At 42.9% G+C, this 23855-nt stretch overlaps 1 protein-coding gene across 3 annotated transcripts in view; it reads left to right on the top strand.

Annotated features, from left to right (window-relative positions):
• Positions 1–2026: 2026 nt before the first annotated feature.
• Positions 2027–23855, top strand: part of PLA2G7 (phospholipase A2 group VII) — a 40540-nt gene continuing 18711 nt past the window's right edge. The window contains exons 1-2 of one of the 3 annotated variants that reach the window (XM_074333034.2): positions 2028–2281; positions 21205–21344. In XM_074333034.2, coding sequence (XP_074189135.1) covers positions 21236–21344 — 109 coding nt within the window. In that variant the 5' untranslated portion in view covers positions 2028–2281; positions 21205–21235. Of the gene's footprint in view, positions 2282–21201; positions 21345–23855 lie in introns of all 3 variants that reach the window. The other 2 variants (XM_019734669.3, XM_074333035.2) reach the window with 2 other exon arrangements.

A 23855-nucleotide genomic window follows, 5' to 3' on the forward strand; every position in this document is an offset into this window, starting at 1 on the left:
TAGGATGTGTTAGTTTTCAGGCCTAGGCACAGCTGTCGTCCTGAAACGTCTCTCCTCTGCTCATCTGGATTGGAGTCCCTTTTCCTTGAATTGTATGCAGCGAGGGCAGCTTTGACACCCACACCCTCGGAGAACAATTAGTAACTCACTTCTCTGAACTCCCACAGTCCTTTGCATGTACCTACACGAGGTAGCACTCTCTGTTGTTATTTTCTTATCCTTCAGGGCACAGACTGTGTCTTAGTCATCTTTGAAATGGTACCCGACAGTTGGCCCTTAATAAACACTATTTGAAAACCCTATTGAGCACATTATTATTATTTAATCCAATATTTGGATTGAAGGGGAGAGCCATCATTTTTGCTCATATTAAAGACTAAATAAATACTGCTAGGTTGATAGGAAATGGGCGTGAGAGTTGAGAGATAAGAAAAAGCTCAACGAAGAATCAACAAGTATATTATTTCTTTTTTTCACTATATAACACTAAAACAAAACCCATTAGCCCGACCTTATAATCTGTTACGTCTGTGTCGACTTGTTGTCCTTTTGGAATGTGAGGCCCATTCTTTACTAATTTCACTGGACTAGGGTTGCCAGATAAAATACAGGATGCCCAATATTGCTAAACCTGGTAACAGTGTACTGGGTATCTTGTCAAGGCAGTAATCTGCTAAATGCCAACCATTCTGACAGCCTCAGATAATATGATCTGATGAGAATGAGAGAAGACATAAAGATGGCATTGAAATAAATAAATAACTAAAGTATTTCATTCTTGCCTTCAAGACCTGCTTTCAAAGCCCACCACCTTTTTAAGTGTGATGCAGAGTCTCCTGCTTCTTAATCTGGTTTAAGGTCAAAGGGAAGACAGCCTAGAAATCTCTTGGATAGGGCATAATATATTCTTTTAGATTGATATTCTGGGGCAATTTGTTTCACAGGCGGTTACTCCAGGTAGTATAGGAAAACGCAGTTTTATATAAATTTTCATCTATTAGGTTTATATAAATCACTGCTTCTTTAAAGGTATTAACATTATGTAATAATGTTGAATGTTTCCCATGTGCCAGGCTGTGTCCTAAGCATTTTACACGCACTTACATTTCATTCTCAAAAGGTGGTTCTGATGAACGTACTTAGATTATCTACATGTTAGCGATGAGGAAATCGAGATGCAGAAAGGATAAAGAACTTCCCCAAGGTCACACCACTAACAAGTGGGAGAACCCAGCTATACTCCATGCCTTCTTTATTGCGGAGTCCTCAGGAGAAAAATAAAATAAATGTCATCTATAGTTCCATAACCTCACCCAAAACCAAAAATCATTATTTAAAAAATTCAACCTTTAATAACACTACACATAAATGTCAAACTAGTTTCCCTAAGTCTCTAAACTTAAGCTTTAAATGAACATTTTTTTAGGAAATGAAATGAGGAGAGAGCACGGAAAAAATAAAGGGGGTGGGGTGGATTTCAGTTAAACCCCAAATATCTGGGATAGATAAACTAAGCTGTGAGAGATGCACGCTTCTTACACCATTTCCCCTCAAGTCATAAGCGCTCTTCCTGCCTGCCTTGCACTGTATTCCTACAGAGAAATGAAACTAACAGTGTCTGGCCCTCCAAACCAGAGCACGGTCTACATGGTGTTGAATTGGTGCCCAACCTATGATGTACCGAGATGCGGAATGCGCAGGGCATATCATATTACAGATGCGAGCAGAGGGATTCAGGTGAAACAGGCAATGTTGGTTTGATTTGGGGCAAATTAAACAGGGAACAGATCTGATTAGAATCAGAATCCAGTCTGAGAACGGGAACTGGGGGGCAAAACACCCACCGCAGGCTATGTCTGGATCCATCCCCGGGCGGGATAAATTAACCCGCGGATCCAGGTTGCGGGACCTCCGGCCCTGGAGAGAGTGTTGGATGCGCCTGACCACTCTGGCGTCCCCAGCTGCTTTTGTTTGTGGGAAGCTGATGGCCACACGCTCCTCCCCGGCCCCTCCTCCTGCTGCGCGAGGGGAGGAGAGGGTCGGGAGATAAGACGGTGCGGGGCGGGCCGAGGGCAAAGCCCGCCGCAGCCCACTTGCTAGCCACACGCCGGAGTTGTCCGGCCGCCCAGCGCTCAAGGTGACAGCGGCCCGCGGAGTTGGCAGCGAGAAACAGTCGCGTTTGGCGCGCTCAGGTCGCGTCTGTGCGCCGCGGAACGCGCCCAGGGTCCCGGAACGCGCCCAGGGTCCCCGGTTCTTGCAAGCAGCTCACAGCCGCGCCCGGGTGAGGAGGGACCCCAGGGGAGAGGCGGGAGCCCGGGGAGAGGTGCGGGGCAAGCCGGACTCAGGCTGCACTGTTGTTGGCGGGAGGCGGGGGACTAGGAGCGGCGACGAGCTTGAGGGGGGACGGAGTGGGAAGGGGGGTGGTGGCGTAGCTGGAATCGTACCCGCCTCTGGGCCGGTGCTGGTCTCCCGGTCCCTGCTGCTTTCGGGGACAGCGCTGGGATGTTGGTGGGAAGCGTGACGAATTCGAATCCAGTTCTCCTAAACTTTTTCCCGAGAAAGGAGCCCGAAGAATTCGGTGCCGAGGGGGAGAATCAGGCCAGGGGAACAGGGAGGTCAAGGAGTTTTCGTATCTGTTTTTGTCCCGCTGGGACAAAACAAACAAACAGTCCTCCTTTTCGGGAGTATTGCTAATTCCGGAGCCCAGTTGTGAGGCGCTGTTTTAGTACCAGAATTACAAAAACAAAGCAATGTGGCCCCGGCCAGGCTCCCTTACTGCACACATTCCAGAGCTCTCCCCTGGCAGCCGGGTGAGATCACGGCTGCTGCTCCGTGGGGGATGAGCTTGTTTCTAAAAAGTCAAACAAAAGCAGAAAGCAGAGGTCATGCTCTTCCCCGTCAGCCCTGGAACTTCGAGTAGAAGTTTCTATCTCCAGAAAAGGAAAAGGCCAGGCTTTCATTCAGGTATTATTGGGCGTTATTGGGGCTGCTGCAGAGGTGAAGAGGAAGGAGGAATGAGGCAGAGGTGTATGGGGCTCGTAAGGGGTGCGTACCACCTTTGAAGGACACGTAAATTCAGGTTTGGGAAAGACTTGTGTTAACAAATCAGCCTTGCACAAATTACCTTTGACCCAAATGAGAATGCTGAGCTGGGAGCCTGGTATATGAGTAAGAGCTGGAAAATGCATCCTTTAAAGTGTCCATAATCCCCAAAGGCTCAGGATCAAATCTTGGGCTACCATTGAACTCAGGGATCAGGACATTAAGTACTGGCCTCATCTATAAGAAGAAGATTGGCTTCTGGTCACCACTAGGCACTAGCGAGCTGCCAACACTGGGGCAGATTTCTTCCCAGAGGGAGTTCTTCTGGTGGCTCTGCAGCGGCTGGTGAGAGATCCCCTGGAGTTGGCATTTTCCAGCCTGCCTGCTTCCCCTCATTGCTAATGGGCACTGAGCGTTGTCTCTGTTCCCCAGACATTTGTGCAGGAGTTGCTGCTGTGGACAGCCCGGTGATGCTTTTCATGGAACTGGGCCCTTCCTACTCAAGGTGGACACCACACACAGTCTGTCACCACAGATTGTCACCAAGGCTGTCTGTCACTGCCTGTAGAGCCTCTGAGAGTGAAGGAGTAGCAGAATTGGGAGGGATGTTAATCTGGTTCAGCCACTCATTGTACAGTTGAGAAATCCCTTCTGAGGTGTGAAAGGGCTTGCCCAGCATGTCAGGCCTTTCCCACAAACAGAACCCTGGTCAGCTCGTTCCTTTTGTACATCTGTGCCTTTTGTACACTGGTAGTGAGGAATACACATTCGCTCACCCTGTTAGGTTAGGAGAGGAATACAATCCTCTTTGAGGCTTTCTCAGCACAGAGCCTTAAGGAAAGTGCTAACTAGCTGCCTGAGCAACTGGCATGGGAACCCTGGAGTTTCGGCATCTGTATTCCTTTCCCTGACACCTCAGAAAATACATATTTCCTGGAAAGGAAGGTAATCATTGGGTTACTTATACCTTGGCTCATCTTAAGCTTGACTTTTTTTTTCCTTCTAACACCCATGATAACCTGCCCCACCGACCTCTTGAGATATTGAGACATCTCCATAAAGTGAAGCATTGCAGAGGAAGTATTGAGTGAAGAGAAATCAAAGGGGAACATTGAGCTCAACAATCGTATTGTTCAAGAATTCTGTGGGAGCTTTGTAGTTTGAAGGGATGGGCAGTAGCCTCTAACTGCCCTTGTCTATGAAGCCAGGCAGCTGTCATGTGTCCTCACTGTCACTTTACTCCATTTTACAGGTATGGCACACTACTAGAAACCGTCAAATATATATATAGGCTTATCATTTCATTAAGAAAAAAAACTTAGCAGTTGATTAGAAAGGAAAAGTGTACTGTAAAAATAGACACTGACTGAATTAAGTGGGATAGTTGATTCCTAGTACAAGCTTTATTCATTCCTTCACTATCTTCAAGAAATATTTACTGAGTACCTACTATGTGCCAGGCACTGAGTATAGACCAGTGATTAAGATAGAGGTTCTGTGTTCTCATGGAGTTCACATCCTAGAATCAAGGGATGAGCAAGTAAATTCAGATAGTCCTACATGTTTTGAAGACAAGGATACAGAGTGCTGTGGTAGAGTATTGTGGTGTGTGTGTGTGTGTGTGTGTGTGTGTGTGTGTGTGTGTGATGGACAGGTGGGAGCTTGTCCCAGCTTCTCAGATTTTTTTTTTTTTTTTTAAGATTTTATTGGGGAAGGGGAACAGGACTTTATTGGGGAGCAGTGTGTGCTTCCAGGACTTTTTTCCAAGTCAAGTTGTTGTCCTTTCAATCTTAGTTGTGGAGGATTCTGTTCAGCTTCAAGTTCTTGTCCTTCCAGTCTTAGTTGTGGAGGGCGCAACTCAGCTCCAGGTCCAGTTGCCGTTGCTAGTTGCAGGGGGCACAGCCCACCATCCCTTGCTGGAGTCGAGGAATTGAACTGGCAACCTTGTGGTTGAGAGCCCGTGCTCCAACCAACAACTGAGCCATCCGGGAGGCAGCTCAGCTCAAGGTGCCATATTCAATCTTAGTTGCAGGGGGTGGAGCCCACCATCCCTTGTGGGACTCGAGGAATTGAACTGGTAACCTTGTGGTTGAGAGCCCACTGACCCATGTGGGAATCGAACCGGCAGCCTTCGCAGTTAGGAGCACGGAGCTCCAACCGCCTGAGCCACTGGGCCAGCCCTCAGATTAGGTTTTGAGGAGATACTTTTCTGAGAGATGGCCTTGAGATGAGCCCCCAGGAGATGGGCAGGCAGTTCCGGTGGAGGGAACAATAAGCACACAGTCCTGGGAACAAGCTCGATGTGTTCCAGGCACAGTTGGAAGTCAGTGTGACTGGAGTAAGGAGAGGGAGGAGGAGAACCGAGGAGTGAGGTTGAGGGTCCGGGTTGTGCAGAGCCACGTAGGCTGAGGTCAGTAGTTTGGGCTTTACATGCAGTGAGAAGTCAAAAGCAGAGGCGTGACCTGATAGATTTACATTTTTTTCAGAGGTCAGTCTGGATGCTCTGTGAAGAGTAGATTATAGGGGGGGAAAGGGAGAGATAAAGAGACCAGCTCCAGGTTTCTTGGTAAGGATCTCGTGATTTAATGATCTAGCAGTAGGTGGGCAGAAGCTATTTTTGGAGGTAGAGTGGGAAGTTAATGTTTCTTTCTCAAATTTCCCATCTACTTAATGGGGATAGTTTTGTTATGTCTGGCCCACTTATCTTGTAAAAACAAATAAGTTAGTGAATATGCTCTTAAGGGTACTGTAAGATTTTATTGCTATCATTATTTGCTAATATTGTGCTACTTTGTGTTCCCTGTGCATTTTCAAAAATGTATAATAAATTTCAGCATCTTTATTTATCGTACTCTTTGCAATAAATATAATTTATCACACATAAAAAGTTTTGCTCTGTTCAGAGCATTGGAAAACCTTAACTAAGAGTTACTAATAAAATACACCATCATAGAATGCAGTGAAATTATTGCTAAACTGATAGCCAGCTTCCTTTTGAAAGTTGAATGTGAACAAATAAAATTCAAAACAGAATATTCAAAGCTGGGAATTGCAAAAAATACAAAAAAAGACTTAGTTTTACCTTTGTCCTGAATACGGCTGTGCACAGATATCTGTGAGTGCAAAGCTCTGTTGATAATTGAAAATCTATAGCTGGCAGTGGAATTTCTGGAGAGGGCTGTGAACCAGACTGAAATAGGATTATTTCCCTTCGTGAAGTATTCACTCTCATAGGAAACTCTTGAACTTTCCCTAGGTGATCACTGACTAGACTTTAGAGGGCCAGGGAAGAATTTCTGTGTTGTTTACCAACTGGGGTAGGGATGACACCTCAGCAACAGGGCTAGTAACTGCCAGTGAGGCAACCCGATTTCTCTTTCCTGCCTCATTTTGACGTGCAACTCACTAGATGTGGATGTTGCTGTTTAGAGATAAATGGAGGCCTTTCCTCATTTGCATAGTGTGCAGTGGAAGATTCAGCAATTAGTGACTTAACAGTCTTCACTTACCAGACCCCATTAATTATTTATTGGTCAGTGTGTCTGAATTTCAGTTTGAATTTCCACTTGAAGTGGCCACTCTGATGTTTCAAATTGTAGTGAAAAATGTGACCGTCATTCTGGGATCTGTACAGTTTCTTTTCTGCCATACTTACCACCATAGACCCTTAGGGTTGAAGATGGTTGGGGCGTCTTTAAGGGAGAGGATAAAGTTCCACCTGGAGGCCACGAATCTACTCTGAGTTACATATATGTTTTGAATTGTTGAATTAGCTGTTATCCTTTATAAATCAGATTTTTACATAAAAATATGGTTTTCCCCCTTTTCTTGAAAAATAAAGCAGAATATCTAGTAACGTGGAACTCTCATTCCTACGTGGCAGCAATCAACTGAAGTGGAGTAGTGTGACTCCCTTTCAGGTGGCTCCGTTTGCCAAGTCCCCACCACTGCTTTTTCTATTACACAGGTCCTGTTTACCTCATATAAGTTGCCTGGCTGGCCCCTATAGACTTGTGATCTTAAACCTCAGGTTTGCAGTTATCTAGCCTGTCCATTCCACTTTTCCCATCATTCAGTGAAGGAATCCCTTCTCCAGAATCTTTGCTAGTAGCCCCCAGACCTGTGTTTTAAACTGCCCCTCTAATAACGAACATATGGTAATTGTTGTAAAGCTCCTGCTGACAAACTATAATCTGAAGCCAAGTAGAACACATCCCTTTTCTATAACATTGTGGCTGTCATGTGCTATCTGGGTTTTCCCCCAGTGTAAACATCCATCTTTCCTTCAACAGCAACTCATGTGACTTGTTCCCTCAACAGTCTGGTTATTGCTGGGTTTTTGTTCCTTTGACTAAACTTTTATTTATTAAAGTCCCTGAAACCCCACGAATGCCATAAAATGTGGTTCAACTGGTGGAATGTCCCAATATGCTTCCAGTATGCCATCAAATGGTCCAATGATCATAGATAACTTTTAACATTTATGACCTTAATGTTAGGGCACCAAACATCTGGACATTTGCAAACTGGGTGCAGATGAGTTCCTATTTTCAAACTGTGAGTAGAATCAGTTTTATTTTGCTTGCAGCTGTTAAGGACTTGTACTTTTGAATAAGTGGCTGTTTTATTAAACTGCTCCCACAATAGGGAACTGCTTCTTATTTTGCCTCTTGACTTGCTTTTCTTAGGTTGTGAAATGATTACACAAGAGTTTTATCTATTGTGTCCAAGATAAGAGGCATTAGACACTTTTGCAGAAGCCACTTGGATGTTATATGTTGGAGATGATGTTCAGACTAAGTTTTGATTCCATTAGCTAATATGATCGCAAGAATATAATATTAATATTTTATCTTTCCTAGTTTTAATATTAACAAGTATGAAGTAGGAAATTTTTGCCAAAGCTTTTAAAAGGAATTATGTATCTTAGATAAAGATGGAACTTCAGAGTCCAATCACGTTCATGCATCCATGCCTTTTGCAGCATCCCTTGCAGGGGACCAGTTAGCCATCTTTGAATCTTCATGACAGAGAATTCACTCTACAGTGTGACATATACGTCATAAATTGCCTGATTATTAAAAAGTTCTTCCTTGTATTTACCAGATATCTGCCTCCCTATAGCATGTTTCAGAGTGAAATAAGTATTTCTTCCTTATTTAACAAAGATATAGTTTCACCCAAATCCTTTAGACCAGGGCTTTTCAATCTCAGCATTAACATTTTGGGCTGGATATTTCTATATAATGGGGGCTGTCCTGTGCGTTGTAGGATGTTTAGCAGAAGCCCTGGCCTCTACCTACCAGATACCATTAGCAGTCCACTCCCAGTGTGAGAACCAAAAATGTCTCCAGACATTGCCAAATATTGTCTGCAAAGCAAAACTGCTCTGATTGAGAGTCGCTACTATAGGATAATGTTCTCACTGGCTTTAGGACATTTCAGAATGAAGTAAATATTATTTCCTTACCAAACAAGGGTATAGTTGCTTTAAAAATGTTGCTTATAGAAAACTATGAGGTCATTTACATCTAATTATGAGCAGCAGTTTCCATGAGTTCTTGAGCAGGGGAGGGAATGGATGTAAAGTTAGAGATTTGGACTTTCAGTGTTACACATTTCTGTAATTTCTGAATTTTTAAACAATGACTGTGTAACACTTATGTAAAATAACAACAAAATATACAATAAAAAAGTAATAATAATTGCTTAGAAATCAGGGCTGGAAGATTGACCAATCTCCTGCCTTCATCCTATTGTAAAATATCCAAAGCGGAAGATTTTATCTTCTTAATCATTCAGTTGGGTCAATTTTGAGATTTTTCAAATCACTCTCTTTGACTTTAGTTGAAAGTAAATTGGTCTGTTATTTGCTGTCTGGTCTCATTCTGTAACTTTATATGCTCTGTGTTAGTTTTCTATTGCTGCTATAACAATTTATCACAAATTTATTGGCTTAAAGCAACACATTTATTATCTTCTAGTTCCATAGGTCAGAAGTTTACACGGAAGTCTCAGTGGTTTAAATTTAAGGTGTTTTTAAGGCTGCCTTTCTTTCTGGAGGCTTAGAGAAGAATTTGTCTCCTTATCTTATCCAAATTCTAAAGGCCACCCATACTCTTTGGCTTATGGCCCCCTTCCTCCATCTTCAAAGCCAGCAATGGTGGGTTGAGTTCTTCTCACATCCCATCGCTCTGACTTCCTCTTCTGCCTCCCTCTTCCACGTTTAAGGACATTTGCGATTACATTGGGCCCACCGAGCTATTCCAAGATAATCTCCCTATTTTAAAGTCAACTAATTAGCAAATTTAATTGCATCTGGAATCCTAAATCCCCTTTGCCATGTAACATAACATTTTCACAGGTACTGGGGATTAAGATTTGGACTTTTACCAGGTGTGTGTGGCGGGGTGTAATGTCATCATTCTGCCTGCCATATACTCCCATTACGAAGGTTAATCAGAAAGAGTTTGACAAAAAGAGCACTGATACTTGTGAGAGAGCATTTTCTGTCTCCTTACCAACAACAGAAGAGCTAAGGCACACGCCCTAATCTGTTGCCAGGACTGGGTTTTACTCTGACTTGCTCATTAGCTCTTGACAGAAATCCTGGACTTGACAATGGACATTTTACCTATTGTTTTGGTTTGTCTTTTATTTCAAAAGGGAAACAATTCCTGATAAGAATTTAACAGTGACAGACAAATAGGGGAAAATAGGATTAACTGAGGTCATGGTAGTATAATGGAGATCTCAGCTGAGCTTTGAAGAGCAAGTAGTGGGGAACGGTGGTTTCAGTGGTACTTACAAAGTCCATAGAAGAAAGGCAAAAAGATGATACCAACTTTTAAGTTGATTTAAATAGGATGTGTTCTCCGAGCTCTCATTTCAAGGTCTTTTTTCCCCCATCTCCATTATGTCTCTAGATATTCCCCGCCCCCCCCTTTTTTAGTTCTGTGTTTTATTTGCACTCAACTCTTTATTTTTTTTAATTGTGGAAATTGGGGAATGGCGTGTTTCTCCAGGGCCCATCAACTCTGAGTCGTTGTCCTTCAATCTAGTTGTGAAGGGCGCAGCTCAGCTCCAAGTCCAGTTGCTGTTTTCAATCTAGTTGCAGGGGCACAGCCCATCATCCCATTTGGGAATCAAATCGGCAACTTTGTTGTTGAGAGTGCCCCTCTAGAAGCTCATTATCTTCAATCTAGTTGTGGAAGGCGCAGCTCACTAGCCCATGTGGGAATCGAACCAGCAATCCTGGTTGTTCAGAGCTCATTCTCCAACCTACTGAGCCATTTGGCCACCCTCAAGGTCTTCTCGATGTGCTGAATGATATTTTATCTAGTAGTCAAGGAGCCAAAGTAGAAGAAAATGATTCTCAGGCTTTAGTATTTAAAAAGTTGTTGACTTTTTTTAAAGTAAGTATTCTCATTGATTTAAAATTTTGAATAAGAGAAAAGTAGAGAGAAAGATAAAAAATCTCCTTTAGTTTCTAATTATACAAAACCCTCCAAGGAAGATAAGCTTTGTAGATATTTATTCTTTCTATTTATTTTGTTTCTTCTTATTCCTGTTGTTGTCTCCTCTTCCTCTTCCTCCTTTCTCTTTTCTTTTATGTATCTGGGATCACAGATAACGCTCAAATCTCTATATAACATTTTACTTAATATTAAACATAAGCACTTTACACGGTCATGCGAACTCTTCTTAAATATCTTTAAATTATTTCTTATGAGTAAAGCAATACATTTCATTGTAAAATATGGCAAACATAATGGGTAAAAACACCCATAATTCCATCCTTTATTATATTGTCTTAGTATGAATTTTTTTTTAAACTTTTATTTATTTTAAGTGTGTTTTTCCAGGACTACATCAGCTCTAAGTCAAGTAGTTGTTTCAATCCAGTTGTGGAGGGCGCAGCTCACTTGTCCATGTGGGGATTGGACCGGCAACCTTGTTGTTAAGAGCACTGCACTCTAATCAACTGAGCAACCGGCCCCCCCTTAGTATGAATTTTTATATGGCAATTTTGTATTCATTTTTCCAATTAAAATTATGTTGTAAACAGTTTCCTAAGTCATAAAAATTATTTTCTAAATATCATGTTAACAACTGGGTGAAAATCCCATCGATGATATTCTCATATTGTTTAACATCTATAGGGTTTCCATATGTGTGTGTGTTGACTCTTATGGAGAGAGTTGGAATAAATACCATAGTGCATTACATTTTTAGGGTTTTACTTCCCTGTGTGTAAGATGGTTTTGTGTGCTGATCTCAGAAATGTGTAAAAGTCAAAAGGTATGAACGATTGAAGTCTTACCAAATTACTTTCGGAAAAAATCAGTGTACCTATTTATACTTGCACTAGATCTGCTGAGTTTACTTTGGTACATTTTGCACTGTTAAAGAATAGATAAGTCCTGTGTTCCTGGATTTTGGGTTACCAGTGATTGCTCTGTCTGGCCGGTTAGAAATTTTTGTATTAGGCCATGGTGGAATGGATTTTCATACATTATGATAATGAAGATTGCTGTATCAAGAGTTTTATTGTTGTCACTTTGAATTCGCCAGTTCTAAATGTCCAAAGTAAATATTAGACTTTTCAGGGTCCTAGTTCTCAAATATAAAAACATTTCTAGCTAACTCATATCCCATGATTGACAAAAAGGCACTTTTCAGTGGAAAGAGAACGTTGAGAATTAAAAGACTTCTTATGAATTAGTCTTCTGTGTTCAGAGCCAGAATCCTCTGTGGTCATTCTTTCAGAGATCTCAGTGACCATCAGAAGGTAAGAGACTCCAGTGTCTAAGGAAGACAGGGACTTGTGGCTATGTATAGTAGTTCTTTGTTCAGAAAAGCAGAAAGCACTGTTTTCATTTAAGTAACATGGGAAATGTTTGGTCATATTTCTCCATAGTGTACGAGGTCTGACAATTAAGTTCAAGAACTTGTTGCAATGATGTTGCTAACCTTTTTTGCTATCAGAGGTATTATTCGTTATGAATTTGTACCAACTGGACAGACAGCTAACCAAGTTCACTATTTGGAAGTGCTGAAAAGGCTATGTGAAAAAGTTAGACCATCTGAACTTTTTGCTAAGTCATGGCTCTTGCATCATGACAATGCACCAGCTCACACGGCACTGTCTGTGAGGGAGTTTTTAGCCAGTAAACAGATAACTGTATTGGAACACCCTCCCTACTCACCTGGTCTGGCCCCCAGTGACTTCTTTCTTTACTCAAAGATAAAAGGAATATTGAAAGGAAGACATTTTGATGACATTCAGGACATCAGGGATAATACGCTGACAGCTCTGATGGCCATTCCAGAAAAGGAGTTCCAAAATTGCTTTGAAGGTTGGACTAGGCGCTGGCGTCAGTGCATAGCTTCCCAAGGGGAGTACTTCGAAGGTGACCGTAGTGATATTCATCAATGAGGTATGGAGCACTTTTTCTAGGATGAGTTTGTGAACTTAATTGTCCGACCTTGTATTTCCATAGAGGATTGGTGGTTGCTTATAATAAAATCACATAAACCAAGAAAGCAGTTTACATAAAAAATAAAACTAGACGAATGGCTCAGAAACCAGAGGAATGTATTATTAAGGACCCACCAGGTACATAGAACTGTGAGAAATCTAAAAAGATGAAAGGTTTTGGGCATTTGTCAGGAGCAGTTTCAATCTACTAGGGAAAAGAAAATGGATAAGGAGATATTTTAAATGCTAAAAAAAAGTGTAAATGTAAAGGCAAAGTGATAACGTGGAGTGAGCATGATTTATGGGTGCTGAGGAGGCCCTGGGGAAAGCTTGACTTGGTTAGCCACGATCCCTTTGACTCAGGAAAGATGAGGCTGAAGCCTGGGACCAAGAGCTGGTTTATAGAGGGTGACCTTTGGTCCAGGAATTGAATTGAAGGCAAAGAGAAGTGCTTCCGGAGGCAGTGCAGTCCTGGTGGTCTCTGTTTTCCTCTGAGAAGAATGTTTTCAGATGTTCAGTTGTAAGGACTAGGAGAACAGAGTGAAGGAGAGTGTATCTACTTAAGGAGAGAAGACTCCAATTTGAGCTGAAATGCAGATTGTGGGTACAGCTTGTTCAATGAGCAGGTGGAACCTCCAGACCCCTCGACTTCACATCCTCTGTATCCCCCAAAACACACACATACACGTCATTGGACTAAAGACACACAGAGACACCATTCGGCAGTGCCGAAGTCATTCTTTTTTAATTCAACAGAATTTCATTGTACATCTCGTAGGTGAAAGGAGCTCGCTGCTGGGTGCTGTGGGAAATATCACTACCTGAAGAACAAAGGTCCACACTCAGATGTACTGTGTGCAAGGGCCTCTGTGTTTTGGCCCCTGCTCTTGCCTCCAACCGCCTTTCTCCCAACATCCATCTCCTAATATCATCTACCACCCATCTTACTGATTCCCAGGCTGCAGCTCTCAGTTTCCTCTGCACGAAATGCCTTCCTTCTTCTTCCCATCAAACCAAGAGAGTCTGTGAAAGCTTCTCCTCTTTTGAGAGTCAGCTCCAGCGTGACCTCATCTAGGAAGGCTTTCCATACCTCCTGGCACCACCCACCCCCAGAACTCACCATTCTTGGTGCTTGCATTGAATTCCCTTCTATCAAAACATCTCAAACTCCAAATTGCATGTTGAAAAACCAGTGGCTTTCCATGAGCCTCCTCAATACATAACCCAAAGCAGGATGAAGACCTTTAGAAGCTACAAGTCCTGCGAATACTATTGTATCCTCATTCTTTACGTGTAATTCATGAGAAAGACAACATTGGGCCAAAAAACCCCATAAAACACATTATATATATACTGATTTAGAATAATTCATTTCCAGATTTTTCTGATTGAAATAGTCTAAGTAAACTCATCAAAACGGACCTTTTCCCCTGGCTTTGGAGCCCTTGCTGCACTGTTTCCCTACCTGGGGTTCAGTGTGCTTATCATAGAAGCTAGCAATACATTTAGCACTCAGTACTTGGCACATGGATGGTGCTTAGTAAATGTCTGAATGGATGGATGGGTCGGTGGATGGTCTAGTATATAGGCTGTTGTGGTACAATATATTGTGCAAAACAGTGGGCACCGTAAGACAGGAACGAGCGGTGCTGTGGGCATTGTGGGAAGGGGCTCGTGCTTCCGGCTGGGAAACTAGCAAAGGCACGATGGCAGAAGATCCCCAACTAGATTAACTGCAGAATAAGATGGAAGGCAAGCACGGTGATGCATGCATGTCACAAGTTGAATACATTAATGAAGAATTCACATATCTCTGTAAACCTAAGCAAACACTATGTATATTTTTTGTTAGGTGAAACTACCTGCTTAGCAAGAGGACTCATAGTTCCAGTTATTTTTCTCTTAAAGTAGATGGTTTTCCACCTTGTTCCTTTCTGAATGTGTGGTTGTGTCCCATCTCCCAGGTAATCTAGACCCCTTCCTGCACCTGCTTGCCCTTAGTGTAGTCCAGAGGTTCTCACCCGAGGCAATTTCACTCCGCCCCTTCCCCACCCCCTCGCCCCACCCAAGGGACACTTGGTGATGTCTGAAGACATTTTTGTTTGTCAGAACTGAGGGGGTGGGAGCACTGCTACTGGCATCTGGTGACTAGAGGCCAAGGATGCTGCTAAACATCCTCAATGCACAGAACTGCCCCACAGCAAAGAATGACCTGGTCCCAAACGTTAGTGGTGCAGAGGGCGAGAGACCTGACTGAGCCCTAACCTGTGCCACTGACGCTGTCTCGGCAACACAGCAGGATGGACTCACCAACTTTCAGACCGCTGGGCTCTTTCCTTTCTCAGAATGTAGTGTCTAGTGTCTAATATATTTTGCTCCCAATGGAGTGGAGCTTGTTCCTGGTGTAGAAGGAAAAGGGACATTCACTGACAGTTGATGTGTTTGGCTCTGTGCTGGCATTTCCCTCACCTCGTCAACCCTATGAGGTAGGTATTGGTAATCCCATTTCACTCATTAGGAAATTTAGGTTTCTGATGTGCATTGACGGCCAGAGTTGATCCGTCTGATTGCAAACTGAGGCCCTGCCCATTGCCCTTGGCAGCTGCAATATTCCCCGTCCAGATCACGACAGGACCCATGGTCTCCTCAAAGGAGCCCAGATGCACTGTGCCTATAGTGTAGGGCTCACTGCTGTTATAAACTTGATGACCCAGTGACCAGAGAACAGGTATTTTTATTCCAGCTTGGCCACTAATTTGCTGTGTGGTTTCAGGCAAGTTGCTTCCCCTCGCTGGGCCTCAGTTTCCTTGTATGTAAAACGAGGGGATTGCATTAGTTAATATCTCATAGTTTGTCCAGAACTAGAGTAAGTCATGTGCATTTTCATCTGAACCACAAAATCTGGCACTCTTTAAAGCATATTATTTCTCTTTTATTTATCCTACACATTGCCACCCAGCATATGCACACACACCACACATACCACACCACACACGTTGGGACTCCCGTAAAAGCCCAGTACAATGCCTAGCTCACAGGTACTAATTTAGAATTGTAATTAACCACAAACCAATGATTTTCTCAGGAAAAGACCTGTCCCAAACTTTCAAACTGAAACTAAGCATACCTTTCTCCTAAAATTATTGCTCCAAAGCAAAGCCTCACATCCAATATTGTGTGTGAATTGCACATAAAACATGTAAAAGTCTAGTTTCTTTCTGACAGGTAAGCCTTTTGTTTAGATTTAGTTGCCCGAGGAAAGAGCTAGGTTTCTGTTCCTTTTCATTTTTACCTACTCAAGTAATGCATGTTCATTGTTGACAAACTTAAAAAATATATGTTTAAAAAAAAGAAAATTAAAATCACCTATAATCCTACCACTTTAATAATAACCACTGAGAACATTCTGGCTTTATATTCATCTAGACATTTTTCTTTCCTATTTGTGTATAAACGTATATACTAAAATAAAAATGAGAGCATACTATACCGACAGCTTTTTCTCATTTACCTCTGAGGGCTGGGTTTGTTGATCAAACCTCTGAAACCTATCAGTCACATGAGTCAGCCAATCTTTCCAAGCCTCAGTGTTTTTAACTGTACAATGAAGGTAATAATACCTGCCTATGTCTATTCCTTGTTGTGAGGACTAGTAATTACATAATGTACCTAGCCAGACAGTGCTGGCACATAGTAAGTCCTCAACAAAAAGTTACTTATGCCTCATATCACCTTTTTGTTTATTTTTATTTTCTTAATTTTTTAATTTTTCAATTACAGTTGACATGCAATATTGTTTTAGTTTCAGGTGTACACCACAGTGATGAAACATTTTTATAATTTATGAAGTGATCACCCCAATAAGTCTTGTACCCATCTGACACCATCATTTCACCTTTTTAAATATCTGTTCCTTTGCAACTTCTGGAGCTTCCCAGGTACAATCTGAAACCGGAGCTCCTATATACGTGGAGGGCAGGGAGAGACCTAAGAGAGAGGCAGATCACTCTAGATTGGTAGGTGGCATCTTAATGAGAAAGGGAACTTACAGATGAGGCTGGTCTTGGGTGACTGCAAGATGAATAGATTTCAGCCACTGCCTACCACAATCTGAAAAGTTTACATAGAGGCCTTAACTGGGATCATTCACGCATACGTCCGGCTGGTCTCCACACCACGCTTCTATCTCAAGGCTATGTCCTTGGCAGTCTCTAACGTGGGGAAAGGAGGCAGAATGCACATTCCAAGGACTGGGGAGGGAGGGACGAGCCCAGGTCCCACTTGAGGGTCAATAGGTGGTCATGTCCTTTCCATGATCTCCTCTAACAACTTAACTAAACCAGGAATCAAGTTCTGGATTCAGGTCTGAGTTTGCAGTCAACGGACTTCTTCGTTTATCTTTAAGAGTTTCTGCTAATATTAAAGCAAAACAAAACTAAAATCAACAAGTTGAGACACTGAAAAACCAATCCCTGGGTCTCTTCCCAGATGCCTATGATATGTTAATGAGGAGCATTTGTAGATTCTTCCAGAAGCATGCTTCATCAAGTTCTCTTTCCAGTCCCAAAAGTTCTCATTCAGATTTTTAGATAACATAAAACTGATACCAAATATACTCCTAGGACTGATACCAAAATCTTCTTTCCTTTTGCTTCGTTAGCCTTTTGCCCATAGCATCAGCAATCTCGTTTTAAAAGGCCCTCTTGTCCAGAACTGCCCCTTTCACTATTGGACCTCCTGAGAGAAGACTGACTGGCTTATGTTTTCCCACAGTGAGAGAAACATTTCTTTCAGAAAAGAACAATTGTCCCACTTTTGTTTGCAATTATGAGAGGTAGCATTCCAAGAAGAGAACTCTGATGTCCTCACCCCCCTCCCCCCCGACTTAAGTATTGTCAATTATCTGTCTCCTCCCTCAAACACAGAGTCACAAACCGTACTCTGAATCATGCAAGATCTTAATTTATGATAGAGCACAATCTCACTCACTCTTATCTGCAGCTTGGCAGCCAGTTCTGGGGTACCACAGTGGATTACTGCTTCTGGAATCTGATTTGGAGGACATTAAAAGTCTTTCCTCCAAAATATGTCTCCCCAATAGCATGTGACTCTTTCCTCTAGAGTAAATTTTTGGGGCTTTTGATAAGATGTCTCTACAAGACCTTGCCTAAAGAAAGGGCTGTTATCTGGAAGCTAATGAAGAAAGGCTCATGAGCACACCAGTACCTCTTGGCAGCTTGTTAGATTAGGGAGCTGCCCCTTGGGAAGCCCAGTGTAAGGGGCTGAGAATGTGGGACATTTGATACATTTTGGGCGGCAGGCCATGGTGGTAACCACAAGGGGTGCCCCAGGTATTACCAGGGTACAGACAGCCTGAAGAGGAGAAGAAGGGCAATGCACAGGAAGTTCCCCAAGAAATGTAGGAGAAATGCTAATGATAGTGCCTAGGGAAGTTAGAACCCTTAATGACACCCATAAGGTCTAGTCAGCAGAACCTATGGACACAGGGGGTGATGACCAACAACTCACTGCTGATTGGCTCCAATCGGCAAACAAGACGTCTTCCTGTTCCTATTTCAAAGTCTTGATTCACGCCTTAGTTTTTATTTAGTTACCATTTATTGAGCAGCTACATATTTATAGGCAATGCATGTGCCAGGAATGCAAAATGAGTATGCTCCTGTTTGCATGTAGCTATCCTCAAAAACACTGTTTCATGTATATTTATCATTTAACCCTGGGTAGTATTATCATCCTCAGCCCCATTTTACAGGTTAGGAAGTAAAGCACTGAAACTTTCCACAGTTTGCAGGAGGTCACACTGCTGGTGGCAAGGCTGGGGATTCAGCTCCAAGCAGTTGGGCTCTAGGGCACTAAAGCCCAAGCAATTGACCTCTACCCACTTCAGTGGCTTGTAGGCATATTGAGAAGTCACTGCCTGGTGTGAAATCATCTCTGGGAATGTGTTTCTGAGCTACCTGAAGGTAGCCCATACCAACAGGAAGACAAGATCCTTCATCCTCCTTCCAGAATCAATTACTAGTGCTTATGATATGCTGAGCCCTGTGGGAAGGAGTAATAAGAAGACAATTGAGGCCACTCACCGGCTACTAGGTGAAGCAATTCTGTAAACAATCGCAGTAGAGGATGAAAAGTGTGGGAACGGAGGTGTTTGCAGAAAGCGGCCAGAGCGAAGACGAGGCAGCCTTCTGTGTTGCTGGGGGTCCATGGCCTGACTGTACCCAGACAGGTGAGGTGAGCCTCTGCGTCCTGAGGTGGGAGGTGCCTTCTCCTTTGGTGCTCTTGATGAGCCCGGCCCAGAAGAGACCTCCTTTCCTGACTTCAGGGAAACTGCCATCAGCTGAGGACAGTCCCAGCATATCTTTCCATCCCACAAAGTACACCAGAGGCGACAGGGTAAGGCAGTGCATTTTGTGGCATTGGGAAGGTGAAGAGAGGCGAAGGATGCTGTGTGGGTCCTTTTATCACTTAGTACACTGGGGTCAAAGGAGGAAGACCTGCCATCTAGTCCTGCCCATGCCAGGGGCTCACTGGATGACCTCAGGCAAGTTGCATAGCCTGTCCATGTTTCATTGGTCTTCATCCCCCAAACTGAAAGACGGAGGTGTTAAAATTTACTTCTCTTCTTTTATGCCCACCAGACCTTTATTTCCACTAAATCTTGTAAATGATCTGTTAGAGCTTTCACTGTGATTATTTGGAGGTGTCTCTCCCTGCTGGGGATTTTGAAGACAAAAATCACACCTATTTTAAAAATCTTATTATCCTAAACATAGGGACTGATACATAGGCACTCTTAAAATTGAGTAAATGAAAGCATGAACAAATGAATGAATAACTGAGTCAGCCAGTCATCAAATTATTGAGAGGATTATTACTTTGAGGATGAGATCAGATAGCACATATGATAGGGTGATGAAAAACCAGCAGTTTCCAAACACTATATGCTGCGGTTGGCTGTGTCCGAATCCCTAGGTAGCCAGCATGCAGATGTCCAGACCTGCTTCTGAAGATTTATGAGTCAGGAGGTTTGGGGTGGGGCTGAAGAATCCGTATCTTCAAAGGTCCCCCAAGAGCTTTTGCGGCTTGCACGAGGTCAGGTTGGGAACTCGAGCATGCATTTCCCCGGGTCTTGATTCTGCCTTGCTGTGCCCTGAGGACCGAAGGTGATGGCTCTAGCACTGGTCTGGTAGGAAACATGGGGAGGGCAGAGCAAGCACTCCAGTCCTGCTTGGAGGACTTGAGGAAGCCCTGCCAGCAATTGGCTGTCTCTACTTCTTCCTGAGGTTATGGAGAGGGAAGGTCGGATGAATACCAAGGAGTTGTGGGCAAGCTAACCTTTGCATCAGTGCCATGTTCCATGTTCCTAAAATATTGCTGTTGATCTTATGTATTTCACGTTGTCTTCCTTTTTTCCCCCTCATATTCATCCCCAGTGATTTTCCTAATGGGCTGAATGACCTTCCCCTTATTTAGTCATAGGCTGTAAGCATAAGGGGTGGGATTTTCTAAAGCCCTCTGCTCTTGACCTTGTAAATACTTTCTGTGGATGATGTTATCTGATGAAAAGTAAGCAGTGACGGTGTAACAGCGGGGTAGTGGTGGAAGCTGGCAAGCATACAGCCTGACTTTTAGTTCAGCTTCTTCTACTGCTTATTTGGGACACTCAGTAGCTATTTCCCTCAATTTGTACACAATGACTCTGCAGTTTCCAAGGGTTTTCTTTTTAGAAAAAAACTCTGCAGTTTCCAAGGGTTTTTAGAAAAAAACCTTTGGAACGTTTTGCTCCAAATACTCCTGCAGTCAGTCATTCTCCAAGTAGCCCAAGAAGGTTAGAGCTCCAGGGACAATTTTCCTAGCTACCTATCTGGAGTTTTATTACCTGTGTGATATGAGTTGACCTTGCTACAGCCTTATCTCCTCTGAATTCCTGTTGCCCTGAGAATTTGTACCTTATCGTTTAAGAATTTTTAAATGTCTCTGCTATTTTCCACCTTCTTATGTTATATGTGCCAGTCTTGTCTCAGATATGCCATTTCAAGCTCCGCAGAGCAGGGATATGTCAAATTTTCCAGTATTTCCACAACTGTTGTCTAGCAGAGGTATGTAACATTTGCCTAATAAATACCCATAAAGACCTGACCTCTGCCTCTGGGAAGCTCAGTCTAGTAGGATTATAGAGATAACCAAAAAAATATAACATCGTCAACACAACGCCAAAAACAACCACAGCTGTAGCACTATGATAATTTTATAATTATGATGGAAATACGAGCCAAAACTACCGAGTGTTTACTATGTGCTAAACATGCCTATGGATATTATTATGATTATGATGTGTAATTGTTATAATTATTATATTTTGATTTTCTTCTTTGTAACCACACTAGATTGTTACAAAGTTAGAGAACTAATTACCAAAAGCCTAATGTAACAGCCTAAAAGTGTTTCTGTGCTCTAAACACCAGATTTCCAAGGATTTGGCCACCCTAGCGACTTTCAGAAAAATGCACGTTCCATTCTTTCCAAATGTCTTCTTTCCTTATAATATATAAAATCATGTTACTAGTATCTAACAGAGCTGATTTGTCAGATTGTTTAAGTCCTCTTTATTGCATGTTTTGTTTTCTTTTTTCTTTTAATAATCTGCCTTGAAGAAGGTTAAGCTGAAACCGCTGCTCAGCTTCCAAGATGCGACCACCCACATTGCATGCGCTTCTCTGCCTTTGCAGCTGCCTCACTCTGGTTCATCCTTTTGACTGGCAAGACCTAAACCCTGTTGCCCACATTGAATCATCAGGTAAGAGGTGTATTTGTTCAAGGGCTTTAGCAACTGACCTGTAGCCAGATTCAAAGTGGCCTCAGAGTAGTTGCATGTATGGACGCCTAAGCTAGTTCTGTCAGGAAGATGCTCACAGAGGCCCTTTATTCTCCAGGGGAAAGGGGACAGGGCCTCACTTTCTCCTCATTCCAACGGAACCCGAAGAAGCGCCTGCCTTCTCCAATGTCATGACTGCAGGACAGAACCAGACAAGCTGGAAACCCAGGTTGCAGGCCTCATGCCCCTCGATGCCCCTTCTCTCCCTCACAGCTTGAACCCACTTCCACTCAAACACAGTAACACAACTCCCGTAAACTTCCCCCCAGAAGCGTCCTCAAAACCTGCTTCCACGAAGGTGAAGGAGAGGCAGATGTTTTGCTCAACAGTTGTCCTGGTAGTCTTGGTGTGAGAAGGTGGCAATTTAGGGTCTGGGATGCAGAGGAGAGTAATCTTTTCTATCTAGTGACAGGGAGAAGCAGGGACAAGTAGGGACTAAAGTGCTCCAGATGAGAAATGACTGCATCCCTTGCTCTTTCTTACCTGTGGTGGGAGAGAAGGAGAGGAAAAGAACGTGTAGACAAGCCCAGGAAGAATGGCCAGAGTGGGACAGCCATCTAGAAACAGATACATCTAGCATCACCTGTATTGCAGAGAGATTGCTTCTGGAGCTTTGTGAATTCCTGCCAGTCCCAAAGGGCTGTGATTCATGAAGTTCTCTGTCCAGTCTCCTCAGGTGAGCAGTGTAGGTGGCTTCTGAATGGTGTCATACGTCTATACCCACAGACCTGTGCACCTGGATAGATATGGTCCCTCTGGATCTAGTTATTCAGGCTTGATGGGTGACTCATTACTGTAACATTTACAAAAGACCTTTCATAACCCAGCACCTTATGAATTTCACCCTACCTCGCAGTTGGGGAAATGAATGCATCAGTAGCAGAGGAATTCTATCTTATATCTACATTTGCACAGGAAATGACACAATATCTTACAGGTCCATTAATTCAACAACACTTAACCAGGAATCTGAGTCATCACTGATATACTTGTAATTAAGCCAAAGAGTTTGTAGTCAAGTTCAAGGAGCTTGCAGACTAATTAATTTTCCCCTTTGTAGGTCCAGCATTAAGTCCAATGCCCCACACATTCTAAATGCTCAAAAATAAATGCATGAATATTTTTTAATTATTAGAAACAGTTTATTGAATAAAAGATTAAAATAAAAGATGATTCCTTATATTCTTCTTACTAACTGAATACATAGAAAATATGGTTATGCATGTAAAAGGTTTATAAATATAGGTTAGAGATATCCTATTTGCTAATGGAGGACATAAAGCCATATAAGAGAATGTAATGGTCCTAGCCTAAATACAGTCCATCTCCAAAGCGAGGAATAAATACCAGAAATACTAAGAATTCCACTAGAAATATGTAATAGGATTAATAACATACCAAGAGTTCCTATGCTTTTATGAAAATAAAGTTGAAGAAAAATAGGAAGTGACGTAAGTGTTGAACCACCAAATTTTATCATCTAGAGAGTGGTCATTCAACCTAACAAGACTCCTGCCGCTTCTTCCTTCATGATGAATCCAGGTAGACGGTTAGAGAACAGGAAATCCAGGACCATGACTGCATTAGCTGAGCCTTTTGTTCAGCACCCCTGGCACTGGCTGGCCACAGGGTCCTGTAGACCTAAACCTGGGCCAGCCTGAAGTTTCTTAAGACCTTCTGTGCTGGAATAGGCAGGTCTATAGCTTTACCTTGAACTGAACGCTGAGTGAGGAGGCTCTTCGGTAGAGCAGATGTTTGAGAACCAGGGCATGCCTAGATTATTGGAAAATGTTCCCAGAGCACAGGTGGAATTGAATTCTCACAAGGGGAAACTCATCCAACTTGGAACCCTCCCATGGCTCTAGAACTAAACTCCCAATTCCAGACGTATTGTCTCCAAGGCAGATGTGGGTTCTCTGGGCTCCTCACCAAACTCTGTGAACCAGTCCTCCCCTTCAATCCCTGCACAGTCACACCATGCCCACCTGTGGGAAGGGGCACAGCAGAACACAGGCTGCTCCTCACAGAAGGAAAGGCAGGCATGGCCTACCCTGCTGTCCTCTGGACTTGACCAGAAAGCATGGCTCTGTGGACAGTCTTAAATGGGAGAAAAAGAGCCATTTCTATTTCAAAATAGACCCTAACATGTTAGCCTTACAGGTAATGTTATGTTTTCTTTTTCTTTTTTTTTTTCAATCTCTAAGGACATGCCTTGGATTTTGAATCTGACTGAAGGGAAAATGGTATGGCTTAGCTTAGGTTAGCTAAAACTCCTTTAAGGGCTTATATACTATTTGGGTAGCCAGAGTTAACTAACTCCAGATAAGGGACAGATAATATCAGATGTCCACCTATTATATGTTGTGTTCTGTGTTTGATACTTGACATATGTATCACAGCGTCCTTAAAACTGTCCTACAGGCTGGTCAAGTG

The sequence above is a fragment of the Rhinolophus sinicus genome, chromosome 2, assembly GCF_057876585.1.
Source record: "Rhinolophus sinicus isolate RSI-liver-muscle chromosome 2, RSI-T2T, whole genome shotgun sequence".
NCBI classification, from domain to species: Eukaryota; Metazoa; Chordata; class Mammalia; order Chiroptera; family Rhinolophidae; genus Rhinolophus; species Rhinolophus sinicus.